Below are 15336 nucleotides of genomic sequence, written 5' to 3' on the forward strand. Positions count from 1 at the left end.
ATTTTAGTCGACAAGGAGAAAAACAGCAATTGCAAAATATGCACAGAAATTTGTTACAACAAAAGTCATTAGACTAAAAATGAGTTTAAATTAATGTTTGTAAAAACTAAAGCATTAAATTTAAAAGAAAAACTTAATGCCTAATTTGTATATATTCTAATAAACTTTTATAAGTGTTTATTTCTTTGTTTAGAAAAGGTAAACAGCTTTTGTTTTGTTTATCGGTAACTCTTCTGTTTTATTTAGATCTAAGTAGAAGTGATTTTTTTGTCAAATAAACTGTAAATGTTAATCATTTGTTTCAAACAACAGTTGAAAAGTATGTATATTACTATTTAGCTGTAAATATAATGTTTTATTGAACAGTATCTGTATTGTAAGGTAATAAATAGTTAAAATTTTTTTTAATAATAACATTTGATTTTCGCCTGTTAAAAATGATGCTTAAATAAGATTAATATTCTGTCTAGAAATATTTTGTAGTAAGACAAAAACATCTCACATCCCATAAAAATAAGCGCACTAACTAGATAACGAAAGGATAATGACAAAAATATCAAACAACTTTTAACTAAATACTTTTTATTTATAAATGATGATTATAAAATGATGCCCTTAATTTTTAAATCGAAAAAAAAATCCTTTTTAATTTAAAAATTGCGATTTAAAAATAAAACAGGTTAGCAGAGAATTTTTATGCATAGTCTAAATTAAATAAATTGTTTCTATACTTTAGCAAACTTCCAATTAGTTTTTAATTTTTGTCTGCAACAAAATACCATTTTTTAGATTAAAACAAGTTTAAGCCAACTTGGTATATCTTTTGAAAGTTAATAACTTTTGTAACTAATGTAAAACAGTTTATTTGAGAGACAACAGTAGGATAATGAGTATTAAAGTATAAGTTTTATACTACAACATATATTTATGAGAACTAATGGACTTTATTTATGATGTAAACAACTTATAAACGTATTTTAAAATCTCTGTTGTTTAAATTTCAAACACTTCAATTTATTTGAAAGCAAAATAATGACTTACATTGCTTAAAAATACATTTATGTTTTACTAACTTTTAAAAATTTAAGGCAACTGATGAAATGAGTTCTAACTACAACTTTGTTTTAGTATTATATACATATATATATACACAGTTACAAGTCTTATACTTGTTTAAAACCTAAAAAATATGATATTATTATTTTAGTGTTCTTCAAAAATATGTTTTTAGCAATCATTTATTTTTTTTCTTATACAAAAAACATAAATTTTAAATTGATAATACAAACAGAACAAACTCGTATATCTCTCCTAATTACTCAATGTAGTATAAAGGTAGTTCTTATTGTGTGACTTATTTAAAAGGTTTTGGTTATTATAGTTTAGTTTAAAATTAAAAGAACAACTTTTGGTGAATAATAATATCTGATACTTAAAAGACTAGAAAAGTCAAGATTGTAAGATGATAAAAAATCTATTTGAATATGTTTTTTTTTAAATAAAAATATAGTTTAATTAAAATGTTTTTGAATAAAAGTGATGCGTTTTAGTCTTAATAAACTGTTCTAAATATCTTTGGAGTATAGTAATTGTAAGCTTAATATACCTGATAATATTAAAACGTAGGGATTTAAGTACTAAGGTTGCAGTTTAATTAAAACATGTTATTTTTATCTTTTTTTTTTAATAAATAAATAAAAGATATATAAAATAGTTTGTAAAATATATTCCTAAAAAAAATCATAGACAACTGTAAAGCTATGCTGCTTTAAAAGTTAACATAATAATCGAAGTATGCAGTTATATAAACATTTTACTTTAAAAAGCCTTTTCTTGTTTGTGTAAGTTTACAACTACAAACTAAACACAAATATTGACATATGTTAACTGTTTAAATTAGTTTTCAAAAAAATCAAAACCAACTACTATAACATAAAAATATAAGTATTTAATTTGAAATACAAATTAGTGAGTTACTTTTAGAGAATTTATTCATAATAAAGTTTTGAAGCATGACAATTTATTCGCGTAAGTACAAGTTATATAACAAAACACTTCTTAAAACATATAATTTAATTATGTTTAACATATTTTCATTGCACAATTTGCATACATCAAATTAAACTAGTAGAAATAATGTAATTGAAAGTTGTAGGTTTGTAACTCACAGCATTATTACAAAGTAGAATAGAGAAATTTACTTTTAATGTCAGACGAGTTCATGAGTCATGTATTTGTAAATTCACACGATCAATACCTTGAAAATATAAATTTTCTTATATTTTCTTAAGTTAGTTTTCAAAAATGTGAATACCAACTACTTTCACATAAAAATATAAGTATTTAATTTGGATAACATATTATTAAGTTACTTTTAGAGGATTTATTCATAATAAAGTTTCAATATTTCATAATAAAAGTATGTTTATGTTAGTAAAAATTATATAAAAAAATTCTTCTTAAAACATATACTTTATATTTGTTTAACGTATTTTCGTTACACAATCTGCACACATCAACTTAACTTAGTAGAAATAATGTAATTAAAAGTTCTAAGTTTATTATTCATAACATTATTACAAAATGGTAAAGAGAAAAGCGTGTTGTTGATGTAAGACGAGTTCAAGAGTTATGTATTAATAAATTTACACAATCAATTCCTTGAACTTTTAAAAAATTTCTACATATTCATGTACATATAAATAAAAGGGCGTTTTATGAAATGTAGTGATTTTGTTTTACTTAAGTTTGAACAAATAGTAAGAAAAATACTAGAAACATTTTAGAAACTTAAAAAAATATTTATGTCATAATTTATATCATTGTTTTAAAGTTTTATTAAGTTGTTAAGTAAAAACTTTTAAATTTCATATATTGTTAACCTGAATTATTAGTTAATTAAATTGAACAGATATCTATGGAAATTATAATTGGTTTAGAAAATAAATTAAAAAAAAAAAAACAGTTATTTAATGCTAAGTTTACTTAAAAATTTGTTGCTTAATAATGTTTATGTTATATAATTTTTATAGAAAAACAACAATGACTTTATAACATGGAGCAGAAAAGGCTTATTTGTCTTCAATGTTAAAAAGTAAATCTATAATAGAAACATATTCTTATTAGTTAGTTGTACTAAAGTTTAAACTTTTTTTTTTACAATATATAAATAAAGCATAATGTTTTTTAACTAAATATTATACTCTTATTAGAAAAATAACTGCACTTTATAATTTCAAAGTCTTTACTATGAATATTTTTTTTGAATTTATTGATTAACTTAATTGTATTGTTTCTCGTAATTAACATTAAACTAGCTTTAGCAGTCGCTATAATTTCCCAAAAATTCAATTAGAAAATTACAAATATGAATTTCCCATAGTAAAACTTGTAGTGTTTTTTTTTCTTACAAATAAAAACGCCAAGAGTTATTTAATTTAATTTACTTGAATAAAAATAAAAAAACATACATAAAACGATTAACTTTTATTTGAGCTTCTAAAATGCATAGAAGTGATTAATATTGTGGTGAAAAAAAGTTCCTAGAAATGTAAACAAACTTTGAATATAAAATTAAAACATTATTTTTTTTAAAACACCAGTTATCTTATATTTTCCAATCAAAAAAAATACGCTTTTTTAAGCATAAGGCTCAAAAACTATTTTGCACAAGTATCGATTTTATTTTTAACTGGTAGGCTAAGCTCGAAGTAGTAGTTTAAGGTTATTATAAATTTAAGTAGTTAATACATTATAAAATTCAAAGCAGTGGACTTGCAAATATGATGCATACTTAATAAATTATGTATTTAATTTTGTTAGTTTCCGTTTTTTTTTTCTTTTATATATTTTGTTAAGATGTTTTACGGATTGTTAAATTTGTAACAGTAAAAATTATTAATAATGTTGATTAAATTAAAAAACAATAGTTTCCAAATCTCTGGTTTAAGACACAAAATAAATCTTAAAATTTAATAATAAACATCATATTACATTTAAAGTTTTTCTTACTTCCATTAAAAAGTTTTTAAGAATAGTTTACTATTCAAACACAATTAGAACAAGAACTAAGGCTTACAATTAAAAATTATTTACTTAAAAGATGTCAACAAAACAAAGTAATGAAGATACTTTATGCAAATAGCTTAAAATTATTTAGTTAGATTTATGTAAATTCTAATGTTATTTAACCAATTTAATAGTGTTTTGGCAGCTTAATGTGGTATTAACTTCGATTATTTCATACAAAACATTAATTAGTTTAGGTTTTTAGCTATTTTTTAAAACACGTTTTGTAACTTTTACTATAAATCTAAACAACACAATGTAAAAATTTAAAAAAAAAGTTAATCATAACGTGAGTTATAAGTTATTAGTGTATTAAAAAACCATTTTTTTAAACATTTGTTTTAAATACTTAAACTACTATAAATAACACAAAATGTGTTATACTTGTTCAAACTTGAACATTAATCTAGAATACTTTCTTACTTAAGAGTTTACTGTAACTACTGATCTGACATATGTCAGCTTTGCTTTTGTAACATGAATTAGGGCAAGTACGTAAAACTTTAATTTAATTATTTTAACATTTCGCTCAATGCTGCTCGATACAATTTAAATTTTCAGATAAACTAAGCTTACTTCAAAATTTTTATGAGCTGTTATTTATTGAAAAAAAGTAACAAGATTTTGCAAATGAACTTTTCAAATCTAGCAAGGTATACAACAAAAGTTTTATAAAAATTCGTTTTTCAAAAGTATACTTTTATAAAGATTTATTTTTGAAATTGAACGAAATCTAAAAACATTGTTTAAAGGCAACAGTTAAGTTAAAATGAGGTAATACCAGTTTCAATATCATTAAAAGTTGTTTAATAAATAAATTAAATGTTTAACTAAACTCTGTTTAACCTATTTATACTTGAAACAAGTAAATATAGATAGACCTGGATGAAAAATTGACATAAATTCATTTTTCAAAGTATATACTAAACAAAAAACTTCAATAATTATTTTCCTTTTGTATAAAAAAAAACATTTTTTAAACTAGATAAAAGTTTGCAGTTAATCTATAGAGTTTAGAATATTAAAATACATAACTTAAACTAGTTTACTTTAGAATTTTTATTTTTAATTCATATTTTTACAATAAAAATATAATAAGGAATGATTTTTTCTTTAAACATTCAACATGTACTTAACAACTAAAAAGTTTTTTATATTAAAGTATTTAAAATTAAAAAAGGTATTCGAAACTAAATGAAAAAAATCTTTTATTTAAGAAATAACGCAAGTCCTGACAGCCTTTGCTGCTTCTGACGCCTCTAGTGACAGTGACCGGGAGGTTTCCATGGCAAACAGCCTCCTGAAAAGTTGGTCCACATTGTAATTGTCCCTGGCAGACGTCTCAATAAAGCCGCAACCCCATCTTGTGGACGTCTCCTGTCCCTCTTCAGGTGTCACTTCCCTGATATTTGGGCCTGGTTCGTCACCTACCAGATCTGTTTTGTTGCCTACCAGGTAGACTGGTATGTTGGTCAGTGTTCGTTCTTTCAACATCTGTTTAAACAGAACAAATACTGATATTAGCCATAAATAAAAAAATCATATGATTTGTTCTTCAGCTGCTTATCCATAATGTTGTATTTCAAAACATTTCTATATACTTTACTTAAATATATTAACTTAACATTCAAGTTTAATATGTAAAAAATTAATGATGTGTGCTAAAACTTGTTTAGAAAACTTGAACATTTTAAACCTGACTGTATATGAAGTTAATTGTTTCAAAGGATTTTCTGCTAGCAACTGAATATACGAGCAGAAATGCGTTGCCTCTGGTAATTGAAAGACTTCTCATTGCAGGAAAATTGTGTGTTCCGCTTGTATCAGTTATTAGGAGAGTGCAAACATTTCTGCCACAACTGATCACCTGTTAGTAATGACGTCATAATGAAAAATTACGTATGTAAATTAACACCCAAATTATGTATGTGACTGTAACCCTTTTTGTTCTACAAAAATTATTTTAAATAATTAATTTTAATCTTATCATGACTATCATATGGTATGAAGTTGTCAATTTATGAACTGAGTTAATTATGAATATTTCGTACTTGTTCATCTTACTACAATGTATACAATTTTATAATAGTTGTAATTGAAACTGTCATTTATTTTTTAATTTAATGCACAAATCTAACTTCAAGCTTATCAACAAAAAAAATTCAACACCATAATTATAAAATTATGAATTTGCCGTAAATAATTTCATCTGAAGTTGTGTTTTAAAAATCAACTTATTAGGTAGAAGTTATAAAATTACATATATTTTCATTAAAAATTTTAGTGAACTTAGAACAGATATATAAATTACATTACAATATTTAGATAATTGAATATAAATGTTTAATTACTTGACAACCTTGACTTTTTACTAAAAATGCGGATTTTATTATAAGATATGTCATAAATGCCTAAAGAATTGATCTTTGTATTTTTTAATGTATATTTTTGATCTAATTTAACTACAAAAGATCATCTAATAAACTTACTTTAATTAAAACTACTTGGTCTTAAATATAACATATTTTTAATTATACACTTTCTTTAAAGTTTAACATTACTCCTTTGTAAAAAGTATACTATCAAAAAAATTGATGACATTTTATTGACATCTGTAAATAAATATTGTTTGACGTTCTTTTAAACGAAATAAAATGAGAATTTTTCATTAATCTGTTTAATGCTAAGCAGTACAAATTTAGAGTATATAAACATAAAATGATATAATTTTGTTTTTATTTAAATGTTTAATTATTAGTTACAACTTAATTAACACAAAGTTGTTTATATATTTTAAGAATATAATAACGAAAATTAATAAAAAAGAATACTACTTTACTTTCTTGTACAATTTTAGGAAAATTCAAACAAATTTCTTAAATAATAATTTATTTTTTAAAATTTCGTAAATTTCTATTTTTTATTGAATATTAAAATAGACAACGCTAAACTAAGTTAAAATTAAAAAACAGTATAACGTTAAAGAGTTTGAACTTGATTAATGTTGTTTATCTATTCACTTCTGACAGCTAATCGAACTCAGCAGACGAAATTCATTGAGTTCTACCCATAAGGGAATTAATTATTTCAATTTGTCGACCTCAAGCTTATTAGCAAACCTTTTTGTGGTTTTAAATTACAGTAATGCATTTATTTTAAAATGTAGTTTTTACAATTTCTTTTCGATTTATTGAACATAATTATATAACAGGCTGTACAAAAACTATTTTACTTATTATTAACAAATAATTATTTTCAAGACGTTTTCACAAAATCAAATATATAATATTATAAATTAATATAAGCTAAATATTAAGTTTTATGTTTTGTAATGTTATTTGAACTATCTAAAATTTTCAACTAAAAAAGTATTCTTAGAATTTAGTTAGGTTAAACTATAAAGTAATTTCCGTTTAGAATATATATCTAAAGTCTGTTTACTGTATTGAAACAACTGAATGAACTTTTAACTTTTTCTAAATGTTGTAAACAAACAACTAGAAGAACGTTTTCGCAAACTTTAATAGTTTTGAGTTCAAGCAACATTTAACAACAGTATTTGATATTTGAAATTTTACATACAGAACTTAATGCTTGTTTTTAAAGTTCATGCAAAACTAACTTGCATACTGAACAGTTAAAAACTACCCATATAGTCAGTAAACAAGTTAAATTTTATTTATAGCCACTTAAATTTGTGAACAAATTCAAGAGTTAATGGCAATTAGTTGTTTCAGAAAATAGATATTTTTCTATATTAAGTATTTTAATCTCTTTAGCTTTATCTACAAGCCATAAATAAAATACGAAACTACAAAAAAAAAATAAAGTTCAGTTATATAACAAATATAATTTTCAAAACACGCGTATCTTCGGTTGTTTTAATGTAATTTTAAAATTAATTAACTTAGTAAACAAAGTCAAGAATGCATAGCGATTAAATTTTTCGAAAATACACTTTTTGGTCAAATTTGACGGCAAAAACAACATGTAAGCGTTAATTTTAATTGAAAAACAAAAAAATATCATAGAACTTAAACTTAGTTGTTTTAACGAACGTGTCTGTCAGAACTAACATGTGTGTACGTGTCTTCGATTGTTTTGACGTAACTTTCCCTGAAGGTGTTTCTGAGGAACCGCCACACGAGGGCGCTCTTTCCAACTCCCCCGTCCCCGAACAGCACGACTCTGTACTCTGAAGTTTCTACCTGATGAGTTGATAATTTCCTTTCTTTTGATTGTTCTAATGTTGATGTCTTCTTGTTGATTTTCTGTATGAAAAATAAGTTATAAAGTACTTTGTTATAGAAACTTATTTTAACTAACTTTTTGTTAAGGTTTTGTCGAGAGAAAAAATGGTGATGTTTTTTTATTAACTCAGTTCAATTACAAAACCAATAGTATAAGTTAACTTTGAGAAGTTGTCATTACTAAAGTTTGATTTAATAAAAAATTTGTTAAAGCTCTATTTTTTTTAAACTTAAATGTATTTACAAAAATAGATTTGTAAATTTTTTTATGTGCTTTTTAGATTTTTTATAAATGAAACTTATAATAAGAATAGTCATGCACACTGTTTAAATAGATTATCAAGAAATAAATATTCTTATTTTTAATTTGTAATTGTAATTTTCCTTCTAAGTTTTTTTAACATTAGTTTGAGAAAGTTTTGTTATTGCAAGAAGAATGCTCTTAAAGACTCAAAAAAAGTAAACTAAAAAAAAAGTACAAAAAGTTATAAAACAATACAGCTTAACACTTATGTATGTTACTATAAAATGTTAAATAAGTAATTTAAATTTTAGAAAATACAAGCTCATCAACTAAACAGTTTACAAAAAAAACTTAATTGACTAAAGAAGTTAAGTTAAAACTACAACACAAAGCTGATATGATCTTCTAATATACAAAACATGCTAACATATAAACATCAAATATACACCTTATCAAAAATGCAACCATCGGGCAGGGACTGTCTTCTACTTACGAAAGACGGAATCCTGGTCAGCAGTTCTTTCCTGAAACTTTTAGGTCTTTTTATCGGATAACTGTCCTCAATATTTTTCTTGACTGTTTTCAACATTTAGGTACGTTTTAGTTAGTTTCTTAGTTTAACTGAAATAAAATAGTTTCAAATGAGTTTTTATTTCGTCGACTACTTTAGTGTTTTATGTTAACATCAAATATAAATTAAAGTCCGCATGGTTTACCGGGCTAGCAGATTACAGTAAAGAAAAACACTAAAAGCTATAAATACTACAACATATAAGTTGTTACAGCTTTATACAAAATTTGTCAGGTAATTTGTACAAAAATATTAATTTTGCTTAAATAGTATTTTTATAGTTTTTAGTACACAAATTCAGAGATAATAAAAAAATCCAGTGATTTAAAATATTATGCTTATCTATAAATTCAATTTTTATTACATAGTATAGGAGATAAAAAATATGTAGCACAACAAAAATCTTTGCAAACTTAGAATAAAAGGCATTGTACAGTAAACTACTTGTGTTGTGTAAGACAACACAAAAGATAACAAATTTAATCTGATAAAAAGTTCTTTTGTGAATATTTACTAAACTTTGTGTCATGCTTTAATTTGAATAAATTTGGAATTTTTTAATCTAATTAGTTTCAATTTACAATTTTACTTGCTGCTTACCTTTAAGACAAGTTTTATTACTTAATAAAAAAAAACTCAATTAAATCCTAAGTTTATAATTTTACTTTCAATGAAAAAAATAATTTTCAAGTAAGTTAGGTTTAATGTTTTACTACGTAGTTAAAAATTTTTTAAAAGGAAAAAATGTAAGGGTGCAATATAAATAAAATTTCTTTTTTTAATGAATTTTTAAAAATAATAGACAAGAAAAAAACTTGAGTCTTTAAAATTTATACAGAATAAATACAAACAATGTTAAAATAACTTTCAGTACAACATTAAAATAAAATATAGTTTATAGCTTATGCAATATTTGATTAAAATAAAAGTATCAAGCCAAAAAATTGTCAATAAACAAGTATGCACAAAATTCGCTGGTAAATTTAATTTGACAAGATAAACACTTATTAGTGGACAAACTAAATTTCACGTAGCTTAAAGTATTACTTTTAAAGTTATACAACACATTTCTTTGCACGCTATAGTGTGTGCAAATTTAATATTAAAATAAAATCAATAACTTTAAATAAAACTTTGAAATTTACTTAAACTTCTAAAACTTAATGTATTATGATTTTAATTAAAACACTTATGGAGAAAGAAAATCGTAAAAAGTTACCAACTAAACCTAACTAAGAAAAAAACTGATTTTAGCGATGTAAATAGTTGTTTAGTTGATTAATTTAGTTGCAACACAGTTATTCTTAGAGTGTATTTCGAATTCTTCAATATTTCTATTTTTTTACATATCTAAAAAAGTGATACTAAGCTTTGAAAATAAAACTAAGCTAAAAAAGTTTACAGCTACTATTCCTGATAATTTAATTTTTTTACTGCCTTAAAAACTTTTTTATCAATACTAGAACTAAATATGATTTTAGTAAAGCTTATTTATGAATTCAACAAAGTACAAAGGGTTACAATTAAAAAAATAAAGATCAACTGCATGCTTCAATAAGAGTAACACAAGTGAGATTGCATAAATATGTTACTCAATCGAATATGTATATTTAGCTAGCAAACGAAAAAGTTATCTTCTCTCAAATCAGCGTTGTGACAAAACGCTTTGAAAAATTGAAAAAGTAATGGGAGAAAATATTTTAGCGACGAATCTTTTTGCCAAGTCTGCAAAATTTGAACTTATTTGTTTTTAATGTAGCTTAGACTGTTTTTTTTTTGTTCATATAATATTGTATTCATATATTTCTCTTAAATTTATTACCGGTCATTAAGGTTCACCCTTGCTTTACACTTAAGTTTATAAACTTTAAAATTAAAAGCAGACGGTTTTTAGCAACTGAATTAAGCACAAAATTTAAACAAATAAAATATACAAATAGGTTTCCTTTGTTTAATATACTTTTTATATTATTTACATTAGTTCAATAAAAGCTGTTGAATTTATAAAACTTTATTAAATACAGGTTTTTTTGATAAACATATTTTTTTAGTTTTTTTCAGAAAAACTTGATTTAAATAGCTAACTAACACGTAAAAAAAAATATATTTTATATACTTTTAAAAACAGACTCGTTAAACTTTGATCAATTGAAGTAAAAAATATTCAATATGAAAAATATTTTAGATAGTACGTATAAAACATTATAATAAAAAATAAGTTTACTAATGTTTTAATTTGTACATATGTTTTACCTTAGCTTGTGTTAATAAAAAAACTAGTGGCAAATATTTCTAAAATTTAAAGTTTTAAAGCATATACATACGATAGTAACGAAAAAAATGCTTATGAGTTATCTTTATTTTAAGCAAGACATAAATTAAAAAACAATTAAAGTTATTTAATTGTATGTTTTAATATTTTGAAATATTCATATTTTTTCATTAATACCGGAAAAATGTAAAAAATATGAATATTTAAATTGCCACTTTTATTATTGATCTGTTGAGTTGAACAACAATAATTTTTCTAGGAAGCAAACCCTTTACAAGGAATAGGGCTAATTGTGCAGTGATAAATTGTTCGGGGTATACGCTCAGCAACACAATGATTTAAGAGTTAGTTCGTTAAGAAAATGTTTGCGTTTGTACTGATGGAAAATACTTATTTAATTTTCTTAGGAGTTTTGTTTTTAATACACTAAAAATTCTAGTAAATTTATATTAAAGTAATTATTATAGAGTTATTAATACGTCAAATCATATTTTTAAAGTTTAAACAGCGTTTAAAGTTTACTCAATAATTTCTTGTTATAATTTAATTTTTAAAATAATTATCATGTTTTTGTTTTTAAGTTAAATCGTATAAAAGCTAACCTACAAAATTTCAAAACTTATATAAAACAATATAAAATTTTTTTTTTTTAAAGTTTTGTATATTTATGTCATAAATCATAACTTACGAAAAGTTGTATAAAAAATTAGCAGAAAGTTCATTATTTTAAAGAGATATAAGTTTTATAAAAAAAAAACTTTAAGTGTTTTAATAAGAAAACTAAAACTTTTACAAGATCTTGAACTTGAAAAGAAATGAGCTTCTTAATTATCGATTGATTGGTTTTGGAATATATCAAATCAATATATGTGGTTATATGTGTTCAAATGATATATTAAATATTTTTCACTCGTTTTCTGGACTTTATTAAAACGTTTTCTGGACTTTATTAAAACGTTTTTTTAGCTCAATAAAAACTTAAAATTTAGCTTTGGTAACAGTTTTTATTTAATTTCAAAATTAAATAAAATTTACAAATACATATATTTTTACAAAATCTATAGTGATTAAATCAAGTGTTATAAATTTAATAAACTTGAACCCGTTTTTTTAAATAATTGTTTTTCTAAACTTATGATCTATTTGTTTACTTTTAAAATATGATATAAACTTTCACTGCTTTAGACTTTAAAATTTATAAAAATAAGTATCTTTCTAAAACAAATAAATGCTCGTATTATGCATTAAATTTTTTGCGATAAAAAATATAAATAAGCTGTACACGTGTTAATGCTTAACATACAATAAAACTGCTAAATTCATCTTAACTAGATCATATTTTAATTCTTAATCATATTCTAAATGTGGATCTGTTTCATAAACATATTTAAGACTTGAAAATAATAAATCATTTTATACAAAATTTAATATTAATGATATTTAATTTATTTTTATATGGGCTTGTAAAACTTTTTTGAACCCGTTTAACTTCGGTAATTGATTTTTTGAAACAATACTTAAACATTAACAAATGAGAAACGAATTGAAACTGAACAAATAAAACAAATAAACATGTCGTTGTTTTCAAGGTTAGAAACTTTGTGAAATTAATAAGTATTAGGCAGTCTGGTGTTAACAAGTTTTACGTTTTCTTCCAACGAAAACTTATTTGAACATGTAGTTTTGGAATGTAAGTATTTCAATTAATCAACTGAACTAGTTTCAACTTTGATTTTATAGTAAAAACTTTGTTTAAAAAGTTTGATAAACTGAGGGATTTAAACCTTATTACATATTTTTTAATTTTTAACTGTTGTTAAAAAGTTTATTATTTTGTGGCTATTGAATGAACTATCAAATTATAGTGAAATAAGTTTAAATATGTTTTATTTGATGTTTCATTATACTAATTTCGTTAATTTGGCTACTTTTCAGACTTCATAACTTTGTAAGATTTAATAAAAATGGCTAAAAGTTTTTGTTTTTACTTTACATAACTAGAAATACTTGTTACTTGCCAAAACAGCGAACTTAAATAACTTTATTTAACGATCAACTTAAAGTATTAATCTATAATGAAAAGTATTTAAAATGCTTCATTAAAATGCTACATTAAAATTTAAGTACAACAAAAAAAAAAAGCAAAATAAGAATGTATTGAAATTTTTTTTTGCCAAAAATACTTGTTAAAAGTCATGCTACGAATGAAGAACTTTGGTAATTCAAAAAACTTTATCGTTTCCACAATATTTAGTCGTCTTCGGCCTTTTTCTGTTTATAAAATAGTTTCTTTGATGAACATAACAAACTGTTTTAGTATTAGGCTACTATAAGTTTTAGTACAACAATGGAGTTTAAAAAGGCTTATTTTTTTTTTATATTTAAGTAACTATTATTTCATAAATTAGTTTAGTTTGTTAGCACAACTTCAGCATAAAACTGTTTGTGCAAATTTTGAAATATAAATTAAATACAGTATAACTCAGAACAAAAATATTTAACAACATTTAAAATTTATTTAAGTTAAAAACGAATGTAAGTATTTCATTGAATTTTTCTTACCAATCAACAACTTGGATAGAATACTTTATTTTCCTTTCGCACTTTGGTGCCGCGTTGCTCCACTCACCATTTTTCATACAAACTATTAACAGTAGAAAGTTAGAATTTTTTGTACTTAGTAGTGATCACCACTTAAGATTGACGTACAGTTGTTAAAGCAATTTTTTTTTTATATCCGTAGTAAAAATTAAAATCAAAACTTAAAAAACAATGTTCTAGTTAGTAGCATAAAATATTTTGATCACGTGTTTTTAGGTTAAAATATAATCAACTTACATTATATTTCTAGCTCTAAGCTTTTAAATAATAATTTCTTTACATTTTATAGTCTTTAAACTTTTATGAATTTATCACATAATATATTTATATTCGTACAAATAACTTAACTATAAGTTTTTATTTTTTTCTAGTTTATAGTAGTATAAAAATAATCAGACTTTATAAATTATAACGACACACTTTTAAAACATTTTTATTCATCACTATAAAGTCATAAAAAAGCTAACTACAATAAGTTAAAGAAAAAAACACTTACCATTAGAATTAAAACCTTTTTTGATTTTATATCCCTTCCAGCAAATGTAAACTGCAATACGGCCAACTCTGTGAGATGTCAGGTACCTTACTTTTCCATTTGAAATGAGCTCTGGAATTGCGCATCTTTTTATCACACGCTCTGATGACGGAGAAAGCAATTTACCTAGCACGTGTTTCGGTTTTTTCAACAATAACAGCTGATGTGCAAAAAAAGCAAAGCAAGCAAAAAAAGCTAAAATCAAATCGAAATTTGTATTTTTTAAAATGACATAATTTTTACAAAAATTTTTAGACTACATTTTTATAAAGTAGTTAAACGTTCAACATATGTACTTTTAGTCTTAAAAATCATGCTTTGCATTTAAGAACTGAGTCACGAGTCTTTTTAGTTTTTGATTTTATTTATCATTCAAATACTTTTTGTTTAGTAATCAGATAGTGAAAAAACTGAATAAAAAAATTCGTGTTTTAAATTTTTAATAAAGACATATCTATATTTTTTGACAAAAAACCATAATAAAAAACATTATAAATGTATAATGTTCCTTTAAAAATTGTTGGGTAAAATAATTATTTTTAAATTAATTTTAACAGTTTTAGTAACTAGCTAAATTTTGTTTTATACTTTTACTTTATTATAAAGTAAAAGTAACCCGAGTTACTGAGTAACGTTTCAAACAAAAAAAAAAACTTTATTTAATTTAAGTATTTAAAATAGTCAATAAAAAATTAGTTAACATTAATAAAAACATCACTTTCTTTTAAAAATGAGTATTTTCTGTGATATCATAGGTGTTAAAACAAAAACCATATAATATTAGCAGAAGTATAA

General features: G+C 23.0%; 1 protein-coding gene across 1 annotated transcript; it reads right to left on the minus strand.

Annotated features, from left to right (window-relative positions):
* Window positions 1-5280: 5280 nt before the first annotated feature.
* On the minus strand, window positions 5281-9151 carry LOC145841191 (GTP-binding protein Di-Ras1-like). The gene is made up of 4 exons (XM_082948561.1): window positions 9028-9151; window positions 8145-8272; window positions 5765-5935; window positions 5281-5562 (listed from the first exon to the last, which is right to left on the minus strand). The coding sequence occupies exons 1-4, from the start codon at window positions 9149-9151 to the stop codon at window positions 5281-5283; spliced, it is 705 nt and encodes a 234-aa protein (XP_082804687.1).
* Between the last annotated feature and the right edge of the window lie 6185 nt (window positions 9152-15336).

This window comes from Thalia democratica, chromosome 7 (assembly GCF_965202585.1).
Source record: "Thalia democratica chromosome 7, ktThaDemo2.hap1.1, whole genome shotgun sequence".
Classification (NCBI taxonomy): domain Eukaryota; kingdom Metazoa; phylum Chordata; class Thaliacea; order Salpida; family Salpidae; genus Thalia; species Thalia democratica.

Excerpts from the sequence above, each read along its gene's own strand:
- LOC145841191 (XM_082948561.1), bottom strand. The coding sequence starts at position 9,151 with ATGTTGAAAACAGTCAAGAAAAATATTGAGGACAGTTATCCGATAAAA. Across the intron at positions 5,936-8,144 it reads TCGAAGACACGTACACACAT|GTGATCAGTTGTGGCAGAAA; the intron begins GTTAGTTCTGAC and ends CATTACTAACAG. Across the intron at positions 5,563-5,764 it reads TTAACTTCATATACAGTCAG|ATGTTGAAAGAACGAACACT; the intron begins GTTTAAAATGTT and ends CTGTTTAAACAG.